This window comes from Microchirus variegatus, assembly GCF_963457635.1.
Source record: "Microchirus variegatus genome assembly, chromosome: 10".
Taxonomy (NCBI): Eukaryota; Metazoa; Chordata; class Actinopteri; order Pleuronectiformes; family Soleidae; genus Microchirus; species Microchirus variegatus.
In genome coordinates, this window is record NC_139811.1 from 14,220,234 (window position 1) to 14,237,066 (window position 16,833).

The 16,833-nt window shown below is 39.9% G+C and overlaps 2 protein-coding genes across 3 annotated transcripts; both read right to left on the reverse strand.

The window, feature by feature from the left end:
• Positions 1-4,806: 4,806 nt before the first annotated feature.
• Positions 4,807-9,111, reverse strand: LOC310932485 (meteorin-like protein; the record flags this gene model as incomplete). The annotated part of the gene is made up of 4 exons (XM_083895811.1): positions 4,807-5,141; positions 6,371-6,430; positions 8,096-8,505; positions 9,026-9,111. The coding sequence occupies 4 exons, from the start codon at positions 9,109-9,111 to the stop codon at positions 4,807-4,809; spliced, it is 891 nt and encodes a 296-aa protein (XP_083751937.1).
• Positions 9,112-11,884: 2,773 nt separating this feature from the next.
• cbx8a (chromobox homolog 8a (Pc class homolog, Drosophila)) lies at positions 11,885-14,410 on the reverse strand. Of its 2 annotated transcripts, XM_083896649.1 has the most exons (5): positions 14,267-14,410; positions 14,102-14,145; positions 13,600-13,665; positions 13,122-13,188; positions 11,885-12,794 (listed from the first exon to the last, which is right to left on the reverse strand). In XM_083896649.1, exons 1-5 carry the CDS (start codon positions 14,333-14,335, stop codon positions 12,006-12,008), a joined length of 1,035 nt encoding a protein of 344 aa, XP_083752775.1. In that variant the 5' UTR covers positions 14,336-14,410; the 3' UTR covers positions 11,885-12,005. The 2 variants fall into 2 exon arrangements, with proteins under 2 accessions (XP_083752775.1, XP_083752776.1); XM_083896650.1 differs by lacking the exons at positions 14,102-14,145; positions 14,267-14,410 and adding an exon at positions 13,802-13,853.
• Between the last annotated feature and the right edge of the window lie 2,423 nt (positions 14,411-16,833).

The window sequence follows — 16,833 nt, forward strand, 5'->3', positions numbered from 1 at the left end:
ACTATGTAGTACGTCCTACTTTACTATGTCGTCCATAATGTGACCGTTTTTTGAATAAGAAAATTGGTCCAAAATTTGACAAAAACGACATACTATACTATGTCGTTCAAAATCTAACACATTTTTTGAAAAAACGTTTTCCTGGTCCAAAACTTGACAAAAACGTCATACTATACTATGTAGTACGTCCTACTATACTATGTCATCCATAATGTGACCATTTAAAAAAAAAAAGAAATTGAAATTGGTCCAAAATTTGACAAAAACGACATATTATACTATGTCGTTCAAAATCTGACAATTTTTTTGAAAGACATTTTTATGGTCCAAAACTTGACAAAAACGTCATACTATACTATGAAGTACGTCCTACTTTACTATGTCGTCCATAATGTGACCATTTTTAAAAAAAAAAAATTGGTCCAAAATTTGACAAAAACGACATACTATATATACTATGTCGTTCAAAATCTAACACATTTTTTGAAAAACGTTTTCTTGGTCCAAAACTTGACAAAAACGTCATACTATACTATGTAGTACGTCCTACTATACTATGTCGTCCATAATGTGACCATTATTAAAAAAATAAAATTGGTCCAAAATTTGACAAAAACGACATACTATACTATGTCGTTCAAAATCTAACACATTTTTTGAAAAACGTTTTCTTGGTCCAAAACTTGACAAAAACGTCATACTATACTATGTAGTACGTCCTACTATACTATGTCATCCATAATGTGACCATTTTTTGAAAAAAAAGAATTGGTCCAAAATTTGACAAAAACGACATACTATACTATGTCGTTCAAAATCTGACAATTTTTTTGAAAAACATTTTTATGGTCCAAAACTTGACAAAAACGTCATACTATACTATGTAGTACGTCCTACTATACTATGTCATCCATAATGTGACCGTTTTTTGAAAAAAAAAATTGGTCCAAAATTTGACAAAAACGACATACTATACCAGGGGTCTGCAACCTGCGGCTCTAGAGCCTCATGTGGCTCTTCAGCCACTCTGCAGTGGCTCCTTGTAGCTTTAGAGATCAAGGCGACAAATAAAAGTGTTTTAATATCTTGTGCAACATCCAATGTCAACGTAAAATGCAATATTCAGTACGTTTGGATGTGTCCTGTCCATCTTTGGATCCACATACCGTTTTTCTTGAGCACAAACAACATACAATCCGAATATTTGCTTCATTTATTTCAAAGTGGGGTCATTTTAATTTCTTTAATTTGCCACAAACAATGAAACAATGGAAGAACCAGGTCTACGGGGTATAGAGGTTGGATATAAACTGAACATGTTGTAGTTCTTAAATGTCATAAATGAAAGAGACTATTACTATTGTATATAGTTTGTCTGTATAAAAAACCTTTATATGTGTTATTATCTTCATCTTGTGTGTTTTTTTGCGGCTCCAAATGAATTTTGGGTGGAGAGACGACAAAAATGGCTCTTTTCATCCTAAAGGTTGCAGACCCCTGTACTATACTATGTAGTACGTCCTACTATAATATGTCATCCATAATGTGACCGTTTTTTGAAAAAAAAAATTGGTCCAAAATTTGACAAAAACGTCATACTATACTATGTCGTTCAAAATCTGACAATTTTTTTGAAAAACATTTTTATGGTCCAAAACTTGACAAAAACGTCATACTATACCATGTAGTACGTCCTACTATACTATGTCGTCCATAATGTTACCGTTTTTTGAAAAAGAAAATTGGTCCAAAATTTGACAAAAACGACATACTATACTATGTCGTCCAAAATCTAACACATTTTTTGAAAAAACGTTTTCCTGGTCCAAAACTTGACAAAAACGTCATACTATACCATGTAGTACGTCCTACTATACTATGTCGTCCATAATGTGACCGTTTTTTGAAAAAAAAAATTGGTCCAAAATTTGACAAAAACTACATACTATACTATGTCGTCCTAAATCTGACCATTTTTTGAAAAATGTTTTTTTGGTCCAAAACTTGACAAAAACGTTATACTATACTATGTAGTACGTCCTACTATACTATGTCGTCCATAATGTGACCGTTTTTTGAAAAAAACATTTTGGTCCAAAATTTGACAAAAACGTCATACTATACTATGTCGTCCAAAAATCTGACAATTTTTTGGAAACATTTTTATGGTCCAAAAATTGACAAAAACGATATGCTATACTATGTAGTACGTCCTACTATACTGTGTCGTCCATAATGTGACCGTTTTTTGAAAAAAAAAATTGGTCCAAAATTTGACAAAAACGACATACTATACTATGTCGTCCAAAATCTGACCTTTTTTTGAAAAAACGTTTTTTTTGGTCCAAAACTTGACAAAAACGTCATACTATACTATGTAGTACGTCCTACAATACTATGTCGTCCATAATGTGACCATTTTTGAAAAAAAAAATTGGTCCAAAATTTGACAGAAACGTTATACTATACTATGTAGTACGTCATACTATACTATGTTGTCCAAGTGTGACCATTTTTTGAAAATAAATTTGGGTCCAAAATTTGACAAAAACGTCATACTATACTATGTCTAAATGTCTATATCTCCGTTAATGGGAGGCAGAGAGGGGGAAAATGACATACGGGATCGGCCGCTCGACACGGGATTCGAACCAGGGCCACCTGCAGAGGGGACAAAAGTTTCAATACATGGGGCAGGTCATACTATACTATGTCGGCCAAGTGTGACGATTTTTTGAAAAAAAAATTTTGGTCCAAAATTTGACAAAAACGTCATACTATACTATGTAGTACGTCTTGCTATACTATGTCGTCCAAGTGTGACCATTTTTTGAAAAAAACATTTTGGTCCAAAATTTGACAAAAAATGTCATACTATACTATGTCGTTCAAAACCTGAAAAAAATTTTGAAAACATTTTTTTGGTCCAAAACTTGACAAAAACGTCATAGTATACTATGTAGTACGTCATACTATACTATGTCCCCCAAGTGTGACCATTTTTTGAAAAGATGGTCAGACCCAGAGTTAGAAGCCACTGCTGCAAGTGAAACACCTCCACAACGGATGTTGTCAAAGTACGCAACTGGATGTGTACGGAATCAACACTTCGTAGGGTCCAGATCTTGGAATGAGATACAGCGGATTTTTCCACTACCGCACATTATTTTGATTTGAGGGGGCAAGACAATCATTTGTATTACATGCCCCTGTGTGGAGCCGGCGCTGACTGGGGGTCTGGTCTTCCCTCCTCTTGCTCCTTGGATTCATGAGCCCTGATGGTTTCTGGATGACAGCAGCCGTGACAATGGTCATTATGTCTGTCAGAGGCCTTGCCACTGCAGGGCCATTGTGTGGGCCCCATTCACCACACAGTCATTTACACTTTCATTGGCAGCTATTTAGTCCTCATAAAAAGCTCAACACACCAATTTGTGAACTCTGCTCAGCCAAGGAGAAGTGTGGAATAGGCTCAGAAAGCAGTTGCTTTAAAAGTCAATTAATTGTTCCTCTCTTCTGGGTGGGGCAGAGGGGGAGGACACCCTGGGTTTGGGGCCTCACATCTGTCCATTCGTCTTCTTGAGCCTTGATGCAGGGGCCACACAACTCAAAAGAAAAGTCTCATTCAGTCTGCTCAGAGCCTTGGCCATCCGAGGAGATTTTGTATTTAATTTTATGGTAGGGCTATCCCATTATCATAAGAATCTGATTACAGGGGAGAGGATGGGATGCAGAAGGAAAAGGACCAAGATAAGCATGTTGGACACTTAAGCTCTAAATCCTATTCACCATAAAGGACCAGAGATTATGTGCCATATGATGGAAACGAGGGCATGAGTTCATTTAAGCCTTTACCACCCCACCCATCAGGAAGAGCAGTCCAGGGGCCAATGCAGGATGAGAGTCTTAAGAGGCCAGTACATTTGTGTGAGTTAAGAACGGGAATCTTGTTCAAAACTATTTGTATGTAATTGGAAAATAGTATCGGACAGTAAAACCAATTAAAGTGGTCAAAATCCACTAATGTGCATTAAAATAACCTCAGAGGGAGACATGTGGCTGTAGATAATCCAGTATATTGACTTCTTCTGGGATTTACAGATAAAAACACATAACAAAACCATTATTCTCTTCTGTAGGGAAGCTTTAAAACTAAAAGAGTGGCTCATCTGAATACCTAAAGGATTCCATGTGGTCTCTGAAAAAATAAAAATCACAGTTTTAAATGAGGTCAAATTTAATTTAAGCATTTATTTATTTATTTATTAAATTTTTTACCAGATTTGGAAAATACTACTCATCATGTACTGTACATTTCATAAATACACAAAACAAACAGGATGTGAAAAATAACAAATGATTAAAATGGATTAAAAAATAACCCCACCATCACATATGTACCAGCCTGTCTCCACTAAAACCAACCACTGATTCAAAATAGTGGCACTTCCCCTCCCACTTCGGTTCAGAGGGCAAACTGACACACACAGAGGCAGCAAAGTGAACAACAGTCGATGTGGAGCAAAGCACAAAGACAGAGAGCGGCAACCCAACCCCTTCTCAGTCTCCTAGGAGCAAGGACAGTGATGGCAAAGAGACAAAAGCAGTCTCTCTCTGGGCCTTAGTGCAGGACGCCCCTGCTGCTTGCTTCTGTCCTTCGCTTCCAACTGGGATTTCACCAGAAATGCAGCAGCTTTACCCCTGCTGGTGACGCCACCTTGACGGCATATTAAAACCTCAGGGATCCGACAGTGCGAGTGCAGAATGCCTGTGGATAAAAACCGTTTGGGCTCAATAACATGGCACTCAATTTAAAGGGAAGTCACAGGAATTCAGACGTGCCGCCCGGGCTGCCTTGTAAACAGACAGGAAGTCTTTGTACCGTGGTGCGCACCCTAACCAGGCTTCGCCAAAGTGTTCTGAGCCGGTGAAAAGGAACTCTCCGTCCCCTGGCTTCATGTGACACTGCAGGAGAGTGTTGATGTGTCCATGCCAAGATGAGACAGGCTTAAAAGCACCAGGAGCCTCTTGTCTGTCAAAGAGTCCACTGCGCTGCCAGTACAGCCTCACTGCTGACACCTCCACCAACGACGTCTGACTCTCAGGGTAGTGGGTGATGTTCTTGATGTAGCCTCGGACCACTGAAAAAAAGTCAGGATTTCCTTAAGATTAAAAATCACGAGAATTCCATTCACCTCTAATCTTTTTTAATTCCTACATACAGTACATCATATCTCTACACTTTCCCTCTCTTTAATTAAACTAGGTGGTTCTGTGAGACAAAAAAACAAAACAGAAACCATCTCATTGTCATGCGCAGCACAGGAATCTCTCACCGTGCAACGGCTCCCTTATCTGTTTTTGACCTGTACTGATTGCGTACGCAGCAGAACTACAGTTTTCGGGGCATAAGACCACATTTCAACCCTGATCCAGGTAACACTAATCAGCAATGGATGAAGTACTAAGGTAATATTTGTAGTGTTACTTTATACAAATACTCCTTTACAAATAATTACTGTGTATTATACTTGAATAAAAGTATTAAAGGTCCAGTGTGTGAGACTTATTTATTAAATAAAACAAATGTCCTCCCCTTACCAAGCATATTAAGGAACTATGGTGGCCTTCACATGCCAGAAAGGCTGTCATTATTCTTATTTTGTGTAAACTTCCATTTCAAAACTGTATCTTAACGTCTGGCTGATTTTGTCAATTTGGCCTGCTGTAGAAACATGGCAGTCTCCCTAAAGTAAGGCCTGTTCCTTAATTTCATACATCCTAACAGGTTTATTCTAAGGCAACGGAAATGAAATTATTTTTATTATTCACTTATAGATATGTGTGCATACATGAGTTGTATATTCCAAAAAACAACCCATGTGCCAAAAAAAACAAAACTCATAAATGTGTCAAACTGGACTTTGTAGTTCACTTTCGCGACTGAGAATGAATGCGTGCACCATTTGGATGACTCTTCGTTCACATTTCGGAAACATTTCCATCCATGTCCTGGTTTTTATACCAAACATTAGTGTTACAGACCAAGCTTGTGGCTTCTTTTCCTCACTTCCTTCTCTCCCTTCTTACTTCCTCTTTTCCCCACTTCTTCACTTCTCCTTCACCACTTTTTTTACATAATACTCGTCATTTGTCGACTGAAACAGTTGTCGGGTGGTGCGTTGTTTTCCCTTTGTTTATGTTTCTATCCTGTGAAGCGCTTTGCGTTGCATGGCCTTGTATGAAAAGTGCTTTATAAACACAGTTTGATTGATGTATATCACGTTGTAAAGGAAGAGTTGTGAAGAGGAGAGGCAAAGCTGTTTTATATTACAGTTACTAACACATCTTGGGTTTGTAAAGCACTTACCAAAGTCACTGTTGCAGATGGCCATGAGGAGTTCTGTGTCATTGCAGGGTCGACAGGAAGCTGTAAACAGAGACAATGTTTACTGTTTAAATTCTGACATTAAAGACAATGCAAACTGAAGTATAATTATCTCAGTTTTTCCACGTTTTCCCATGTAAATTATAATCTCCCAAAGCTGCATGGCTGACAGTGATTGATAGATGGTAGTTTCTCCTCCACTACTTCACTGACCGAAGTTCTCACACATTCGCCTCATCACATCACAGAGACGAGAAACCAGGGTTTAGGAGAAGGAATGCTGCTCTTGTGTTTGTGCTCTGCACCACCACGTTGCCTGCAGATCAAAGCCCCGTGCTATAGTCTTGACCCTGTGTTTCGACTCCTATTGTATCGACCTAATTGAATGAGCCTGTGCCAATGCAGGAGACCGCAGGAGTCAGACACTCTGGGCGATGCAGAAAAGATAAACCAGCAGCTGCCTATTATACACAGAGAATGACATCACCACTTTGGGAAAAAGCCCGCACACAAAGATAAATGCTAATAAACACACAGGAACAATGGTCAAGCATGTGTGGAATCTGCAAAGTATGTGCAGTCTCAGTTCTTGTGCCTTGGCCTGATGCCCTCGGGCCACCCTGTGGTCTGCATCACCCTCTCTGCTTTGTCCCTCGATGGAAACTATGCAGTCGGACAAAAACATGAGGCTGACCAGCAGCTGCAGAAAAACATGGGGTCTGCAATTAAATAGCTGCTGTTTTTTCTATATTTTTCATATAGAGCAGATGATACAAATGTGTAATGAAGCATCTTTTATAATGTTTTAAACTATAAAGTTTTTTTTGTTTTTTTTTAAATGACTCTACTGGTTCATGTGTTGTTGTCTAATGTTTTACATGGCAAAAACAAATCATGTGTCCTTCCTGTTCGGTAATACCATGGTTATGAATGTTTATTGGACTGTCATAAATGCTCTTAATGTTGGTAAGAAATTGCAGCCTTTCTTCATATAGTGAAGTAATATGATATGATCAATTAGATTTATTTGATAGTCAGTCAAAGGGATTTCCCCCTAACCTGTAAATCTAGATATTTTTCTTAATACTATTCAGATGTGGAACAAAACTGCAGTCATCTCAAGTGTTTTTGTCATACAAACCTCCTTACCTCCATCTATAACATGTCATAGAGGACAAATGTCTGGCAGCTGAAGTTACTGTTCGGATTATAAATGGCATTTATTTCACTTGTCTATAGATGATGACTATTTATATTGAATAAACAATATAGTCTTTAGCTAACGTTAAGTAAGGCCTTTAGAAGGGGTTAATGCAGCTTTGGCCAACTGTAATTTAAACATTTATTGTATATTACTTATTTATAAGTTGACATTTTGTTCTCACAAACTTGAGAAATGTTGCTTATTTGCTAAAACTTAATTCTTTGGATAAAATTCTATTTGAGAAAGGTTAGTTTTTGATTACCCCATTTACTTACATTGTTTTTACAGGAGATACAGACCAAAAGTGTTGTTCAACAAATTATTATTTAAGCAATGTTGTGTATTGTTTGGTAAACTGTCAGATTTCACCAAACCAACCAAACATATCTGGTAATTTTGCAATTTGGCTGCCCTGATTTCTAGAGATCGGCATATGTCCATATAAAACCCTTTTTCGCTTGACCTATTGACATATTTGAAGTCTTGCTCACACTTGTACTCACTCTGTATCCCGCTGCTGTGGCCCACGTTGCGCGCCGCTCTCCTGTTCCTCAGCAGCTCATATCGGAAGCTCATCGTGCGTCTGCTCCAATGTCCGTCACTCTGCAGCGGACTGGGCTGGAGGTAGAGAGCGGGCGCGCGCGGTCCATCCGCCCGGAAACAGAACACCTGACGCGGCCGCTCGCCATCAGTCACCAGCAGCTCCAGCGTTCCTGTGCGTTCGATGAACACGCTGGCTCCGCCGAAGGAAGGAGAAGGTTTGATGCAGACAGTTGTGCGCAGGTTGGAGGACAAGTTCGGCTCCAGGACCAGTCTGAGAGCTTGGCCCGGGAAGACCCACCTGACCCAGCCCTGGGTACAGCGCAACCGCACCTGGAGCACGATCCTGGAGTCCAGGCCAGCTGCAAAACCGCTGGATTGAAAAAGAAACGATTAGTTTAACAACTATCCAAAAGTCATTGAACTGGACTCAAGACATCTGATTTAAAAATTAAACTGCGTAAAAAGATATCCACCATCCACAAAATGGCAGCTATGCGTATGGACCAAAATGCGTAATCATTAATTAAGTCATAATGAATAGTTTTTAAAAAACAACAACAACAAAACATTTTAGAAATCCAAAACGGTTGGCTAAATAAACATAGTAATATCAATATCAACATGTTTTACAAAAGTCACTAAGTTAATGATATCAATAAAACATTTTGTTATATTGTAACAAATAATTAACTAAATCAGTGAGGATAAAGTAACTGGACTTCCTTGAGTTCCCTTGGAGACATTCGAGGCTCAGTTGGACTTTAATGAAGAACCTCTTGGATAAGAGTAAATGTGTCCTCAAGAAACTTGTCTCACTTACTTGTCTCTTTCCTCCTCGTATTTTTTATGGGAAAAAAATAAAAATAAAATCAATTAAGAAAGCCTCTCACCTCCCAGTCCAGTTGCACGGATCGGCTGCACAGTGCCGCAACAGAAGAGCCAGGAAATGCAGCAAAATGATCTCATTCGAAAACATGTCACCAACAACAAAGACACTAACCAGGAGAGAAGTGGAGGACAGCGCGAGGCTGTGAAAAACGTAGGCGTGTGAGACATCGAGAGTTAAAGGATCTCTGCTGCGACCAGCGTGGTCCAGCCGCAATTTAATGCTCCCTCTCCCCCTCTCTCCCTCCCTCTCCCTCCCTCTCTCTCTCTCTCTCTCTCTCTCTCACACACACACACACACACACACACACACACACACACACACACACACACACACACACACACACACACACACACATTCTTGTACAGCAGTCTAAGTCAGGACACTGCATTCACTTACCCTGACAGTTACAAATGTCACAACTAAATGACTTACCTTAACCAACTCTAACCTAAACCCAGCTCTAATCCTAACATGTACACACACACACACACACACACACACACACACACACACACACACACACACACACACACACACACACACACACACACACACACACACACACACACACACACACACACACAGCAGTTCATGTCTAAACCCTTTAACCTCACCACAATTCAAATCGTAGCCTCAAATATAACCAGTTCTGCAGAAACGAGGTCTTGTCTATAATTAGGACCATGTTTTGAGGGATTAGTGGTGCCAGAAAAAGTCCTAAAAAGGTAACAAATACAAGTACACACACACACACACACACACACACACACACACACACACACAGATCCATTTGCCATGGAAATGCTGCTCATTATAACAAACAAGACAAACAGTTTGCAAGTCTTCAGCATCTGTCAGCTGCCATCCACTGTTTAAACAACAGACATTATAGTTGATTATTATTCAAATGAAGTTAATGATCATATTAATGATATATATTAAAGTACGTTTCACCCTGTTGCAGAGTAACACTTTCAGAAAGTGACTAAGAGAAGAGAAAGCAGAGAATCAAAGATGGGTGTCAGAGTTTCTGTGCTTGAGCTCCATCAAGTGGCCATGTGTGGTGCAACACACATACACACACACGCACACAGTGAGTGGCCTCACATCTGGAAGCTGTAACTCAACAGCCGCTAATATCGCAGATAAACACAAATCGGAATGTGACCATCTTTCACCAAGGACCAATCCACGAGGACGACACGTTTCGCTTCATTTTAACTTCAGAGAAAGGAAAAGCAGAAGTTTGGCACCGGTTCAAGCTGCCGGTGGTGATGGTGGCGACATCTTGTGGAGGTGGAACTCCGTGGGCCGTGACCGTGCAGACCACTCTCTGCGTAATGGCCGCACGAAGCTTCTTCTCGTTGTGTTTGTCGCATAGAAAAGGCCCAGAGGGCTGCAGCACATCAAAGGGTCGAGAGGCTTCTGACGGATATGTTTATGAGTAAATTACACTCACATGGACAAATGCTCCAAATGTTGTCTCGTGCAGCTGCAGGAAAGAAAGAAAAAACAACCCTCCTGCTGCTGCTCAAATCACTATAATCTTAAAATACGCACGAAACTGATTAAACAAAACTCACTGAAAAATACATTCATATTTGCAAAACATCTGCAGTTGCTATGGCCGATGCTTCAAAAACAGGTTTCACCTTTTATTTCTTATATTAAACCACAACATTAAATTACAGCGTAGCTTTTATGTTGTCAGTTTGTGTTAAATTTAGCAGAAAGCAGAGGGAGTTCTGTGGCGGGGGTCAAACAGGGTCAGCAAAGGCCAAAAGCATAAAAGCTTCGTCTTTTATAGGCACAGTGCAGCATGAATCCTTCACATATAGACATTTATGCAACAATGAGATGCAAATAATAAGTACTATATCGATAAATAAATGCCTTTAAAAGGCCTTTAAATCATTCTAAAATGACTACAGGGGGATCAAGTCTCTGCGGCTGTTTGTGTTCACTAGAACAAACTCAAATGACTCATTGGTTCACGTGTCCAACAACATTTGAACCATTTAGTACATTTTTGCTTTAAAAAGTACTCAGAGGAAACTCTCCGCCTGCTTCAAGGCCTAACCGTGTTTGATTTGAAATCAGTCAACAACAGCGTCTGTGGTAGTGGAGATGATAAAGAAGAGGAACATGTGCCGAGTTTAATTATAGACTCATTAGATCAATGACGACGTCACACGAGTATGTTTTTAAGTGCATGCATGTATTTGTTTTAATTACTTTCTGCTTTTAAAAAATTAAGATACTGAATTTAAACAAAAAAAAAACCCACTTGACTGGGCCTTGATTGCTTGAACCGAACAAAGGGCTCAGTGTGAAAAGTTTGGTATTTGCTTTGACTAGAAAACTAGGAAAATATCTATTTTTAATTATGTCCAAAATCTCCCGCGTAGGTTGTGTTATCATTTCTAAGAAAAAAAACGGACACAATTGTCAGACATGTTTTTAACATAATACAGAACATATATATATATATATATATATATATATACATATATACTAACTAAGCATGTTTTAATTAGGACTAATCAATAAGACTTGGAAAAATTATATGATGTAAATGATGTTAAATTTGCATGTAACCAAATAATTTCGATTATTTGACATGACATGAAAAAAAGTATTCTATACCCTCTAATTCAGAATTAGAGGGTATAGAATGGTTCGTGGTTTTCTGAGGCAAATTAATATTTCAAAGAATATATTTCCTTTTTTTGTAGAACAATGTAGAACAAAATTTTTTTTTTGCACAGAAAGAAGAAAAACTTGTGAAAAAAGTGTTTGTGAACATTTGTTTCAGTAACACGACAGCAAAGATGCCACTTTTCCTATATTTATTATTTGTTCGTGTTGTATATCTGCGCGTACACGTTTGAAAGTTACAAAGAAACAAACAATAACGTCATACAGTAGATGTGTTGGTTAGTAACTGATAATGTGGGCAGATATATGAGCCTGGCTGTGTCTCAGCTTTTCTCTCGGAAAAAGCCCTCGTCTGTGCTGCTCTCTCTGATCGTGACTGTCAACAGGTTCGTGGTGACATCCGTCACGGTCACAGTGTCCAGGTTGGTGAAAGACGGGGACCACGACGAGGCTGCTCGTGCTCGTGAACCGGCGTGAGTGGACAGGGCAGCGGACGGCGAGCGCGTCTGATGCTGAGGGACAGACGTCCTGCTGTGTCCTCTTTCGTGACCTTTGCGCGCGCCTGGAGTGATTGCGCACGTGTAAGATAAACCTGCGGGACCCGCGTGTCGGCGCTCGCTGCCGGATTTGGGTGTGATCGTCGTTTCCACCTGAAACCTCTTGGTCAGCTGGACTAGGCTGTGGTCATGTGACGGCTCTCCATGGTGATGCAGGTGTCTGGTCATTTTGGACGGGGACACCGGCTCCTCCAGCGGCTCCTCCAGCGGCTCCTCCAGCGGCTCCTCCAGCGGCTCTGCTGAGCTGCTTCTGTCATCTTGGTCGTACTGGAGATGGAGCTTGGGTTTGCGCCCTCTCTTTTTGGGTAAGCGGCCCAGCTCGTGGAGAGTCACAGCGGCTGCTGGAGTCTCTCTGGGCCTCCTCTCGAGCTCTGGTGGTCGGACGTGGACGCTTTCTCCTCTGTTGACCGCGCTCGGTGGGAAGATTGTGGGAACCACGGCGCGTAAACCTTCCCGGGCCCTTGGTGTTATGACAGGCTCCGGGACGGGATAGGAAACCTGGATCCCTCTGGGAGCCTCTCTTCTAAAATCATATGTCTTTTCTTTGGCTTTGGCCTGAGGACAGAGTAAATAAGGTTCGTGAAAGTTGGTTTCCCAGAGATGAAAATCTGGAATCTCTTGAGGAAAATGTAAGGTCTGGGGGAAAGCAGCTGTTTGGTCAGAGAAGGCCTTGTCCTTTAGTTATTTATTAATTAATATATGGCAGTGAAGAGGATTTTATGGCCGCTTATCACCTCAGTAAAATTGTTGGATAAAGTGAAACATTTTCTGTTTGACCTTTGAATCTGAATCAAAATATTTTCACAATGAATAAAACCGTGCAGGTTATCGTGCATATTTGTGCCAGACGATGAAATGAAAGCAAACAGACGATTCACTCACCTTTAAGAGAAATGTCTCGGGTTTGGGTCCCCTCTTTTTCGGTCCGAACTGCTCCCTTTCGCGCTCTCTGACGGAAAAACAACAACAACACATTGATTCATTCATTTCTTCTTTATGGTATAAACGTGAATGTTATTGTCTTTATAGGAAATTAACTCGATCACAAGGGTGAGGCAGGTTTCTGGGCCTTTTTGGAAGAAAACAAAACAATCATGAGTTGAAATAATAAAATAATAATAATAATTAAAAAAAATCTGTGTCGCATCTTCATGTGTCACATGTTTGAGCTCGAAATGAATCATCTCCGCTCAAGACTTCCGTTGCGAAAAGTAAGATTTGGTGTTTAAAATGAAAGAGTACGTGTCTTTTTTTTGAACGAGAGAGAGAGAGAGAGAGAGAGAGAGAGAGAGAGAGAGAGAGAGAGAGAGAGAGAGAGAGAGAGAGAGAGAGGCCTACTGCTGCGCTGTCAAACCCTCACCTCTCCTCGAAGGCAGTGAAGAGTCGCACATCCAGAATGTTTTCCTCTGGCTCCCAGGTGCTGTACCTGTGTCACAACAGCACAGGGGACAAGTGTTGGTCAGCCCACAGTGCGCAGATCACGCGTCAACGCGCGCACACGCACTGTTTTATCACTTTTTTTTTAATCAAAGCATTATCGCTGCGCACACACACTCACTCACACGCTCTGCATTTGCAAGAGCTACGTAGCGGACAGTGACGCATGGTGAACCCGGCCATTGCTAAAAGCTACAGCGGGGACTTGGAGACACCTCAGCGGACTGGAGCTGAGACATTCCCCGCCGCTGTCCGGCGCACACGCGCCGTCCACAGCCGTAGCAGAACGCGCTGCGGTCCGCGAGCGCACGCGAAGCGAATAAAAACATCCACGAGCAGAGTAAACGACGAAGAGAGTGAGGTGCAGTTTGTGCTGGCGGCCAGGATGGAGCGCTGTCCTTCCCAGCCTCGGCTAGAATACTCACTTCTTCGACCAGCCCTTCCATTTCACGAGATATTCCCAGCGACCCTGCGAAGGAGAGCAGTAACACACGCGGGTTATTAGATTATTGTCGGTCGGCGCTGCACAAACAAATGGTTGCGTAACAGATGAGGAGGCACAGCCTGTGAGGGGGAAAAGCAGCGAATACCCGTCTGATTCTCCGTTTAATGATGGACTCGGCTGCAAAGACGCTCTCACCCACAGCAGAGAGCTCCATGGTTCACCATGCACCTCGTTTATTTCTGTCTCTTTTATTATTTTTGGCTTCCCTCGTGTCCTCTTCGGGGTTGTTTTAATTTCGCACATCCCATAATACGCAATATGAGGAGGACGTCATCACGTCTTTTTCTGTTGCCAGGCACCGCAGTCGGTAGGACGGATCGCGGCGGAGCGCATTGGCTCAGTTGTTGCTACGTGCTCCGGGTTTGTGAGTGGAGGGGAGGAGTCCCGCTGCTCTGGCTGCTCTGCAGGAATCTGTGGCACAGTGGAGCGAGCCAAGTCACAGGCTCCCGGAGCGGATCCACGGAGCCCGGGGGGTCCCGGATGGGGTCCACGGTGGCCACAAATAATAGTGCCATTTCACCAACGGACCGTGAAAGACTGGAATGAGCAGTTTAGTGGCAAATGTAACCCCTCAAACAGAACCATTCCATACAAGCCCGATCCAAAGTGTACGTTGATCAAATTAGGCCATAAATGCTGTCCACATTTATTATATGCGGAGGCTTCAGTGACCTTTTTCTGTTAAAACATATTCTTCCAGCACATTTAAAAACTATCTCAGTTGTACAAATAATACATTTATGAAACAAGTAGAATTAATAAGCACAATAAACAATAGAAGCACGAGAACAAGCGACTTTTTAGCGAATATTTCTTTAAAAAAAACAAAGCACCAAGGCTGAAGATCAGTTATTTCAAACTGTTTGTTTATTAATTAAAGTTTAATCTCTTTCACGATCCGGTTCATAATGTTGATAATGTTCACTATAAAAACAAATGAGCGCATGTATGATAAGACCTATAGGCAAATTTGTGCGTAATTTGTCTATACAATATAGGTTTTACGCAAACAGCGTCTGTCCACGACACCACATGTGAACCCAAAATAAAACAATCTTTAAAATATATGTATTTAAATAAACTCCTGCATCTGTTAATTTCATTTAGAATTGCATCAGTGCACAATGTTGTTTTGTAAGCACACAATAAGATTTGCTGACGGGAGGAGGCTAATTTAAGAAAAATGTTCTGTCGTCAAAGCACGTGAGTATTGTAATTATTTCACTAAAACGCATGAGAACTCGACTTTAAACGTGTATTTTTTTTATTATTACTGTTATTATTAATAATATTATTTTAAATACAGAGGTCGATCTGTACATTATGTTAAAAAAAAAGCTCTGCAATGACTGAGCTGACGGATGTGGAGCCTCTAAAAAACTACATTTAAATGTAAACTTTAGACCAGGTGTCCTGTTGAAAAAAAAGAACAGCAACTGTTCAGTCAGAGGTGGGAAACAACTTAAAACATTATTGCAGCCACTGAAATGACGATGATATTTTACAGAATTTAAAAATAAAAGTGAATGCTGTGTAGTCTGTGATTAAAAAACAAAACAAAATAAACAATATTTCTGAAGCAAAATTAATCTACAGAAATAAAACAGATGTACATAACTGATATATACACTGATGTTGAATGTGATACATTTAATAATGTGATATATATATAGGAATAATACAATCAAAATATCGCTAACAAGCTGCCTCTGCCACACGCGCACTGTGTTTACTAGAAAAAGAGGAATGTCACGCGCCATGTTTTCATGACTGATGAATGATATTAAGTGCTGGGCCACAGAGAATCGATTAAGGGGACGCATGTGGCTCACGTGCCGCGAGTTTGAGACCTGTGCTTTAGAAGTGCATATCTGTCATTTGATGTCATCTTTTTTTATTTGTATTATTTAAATTTGTGGGTCCTTTGATTATTTTATGAATAGAATCATGACCAATCATGTGAGTTAAAACAAAAACACAAAAACACAATAACCATTAAGAAAATGGTTATTGTTATGGTTATTTAACTCTGTTTTTATCTATCTCTCTATCTCATTACCGTCGGTGATATGAGCACTTTCAATTTAAATATTTCAAATTTAATTACATTTTATTTTATTATTATTATTGTTATTAGCAGTAGTAGTAGTAGTAGTAGTTGTATTAGTAATAGTACTATGAGTACTCGTAGCTTCCTTCATCGTTCGAAAAACAAAGCTTTAAATTGCATATGAAATGTCTTTATTTCGGTAGTTCGTCGAGAAAAGAAAATAAATAATGATGTATAATAATAATACTTTTAATGTTAATATTATTATATAATAATAATAATAATTATTATTATTATTGTGATTATTATTATTATTATTATTGAGGGCAGTAGTCAGGCTTTATTATAATATATTAAACAAAACACAAAGATAAACGGGAGTGAAGCTCCTTGTCTTGTCCATTTTTCCTCATTCACCTGCAAAAAAAATAAAATAATAATAATAATGAATGAATGAAATTAAAGTACAATAATCATAAATTCATAACCATTAATATTTCCTTGTAATAAACGTATATAACCTCCAGGCCTCCTCCTCCTCCTCCTCCCTTTCCTCTTCGTCTTCCTCCAAATGTGTTCCACCTAAACAAAAACATATTTTC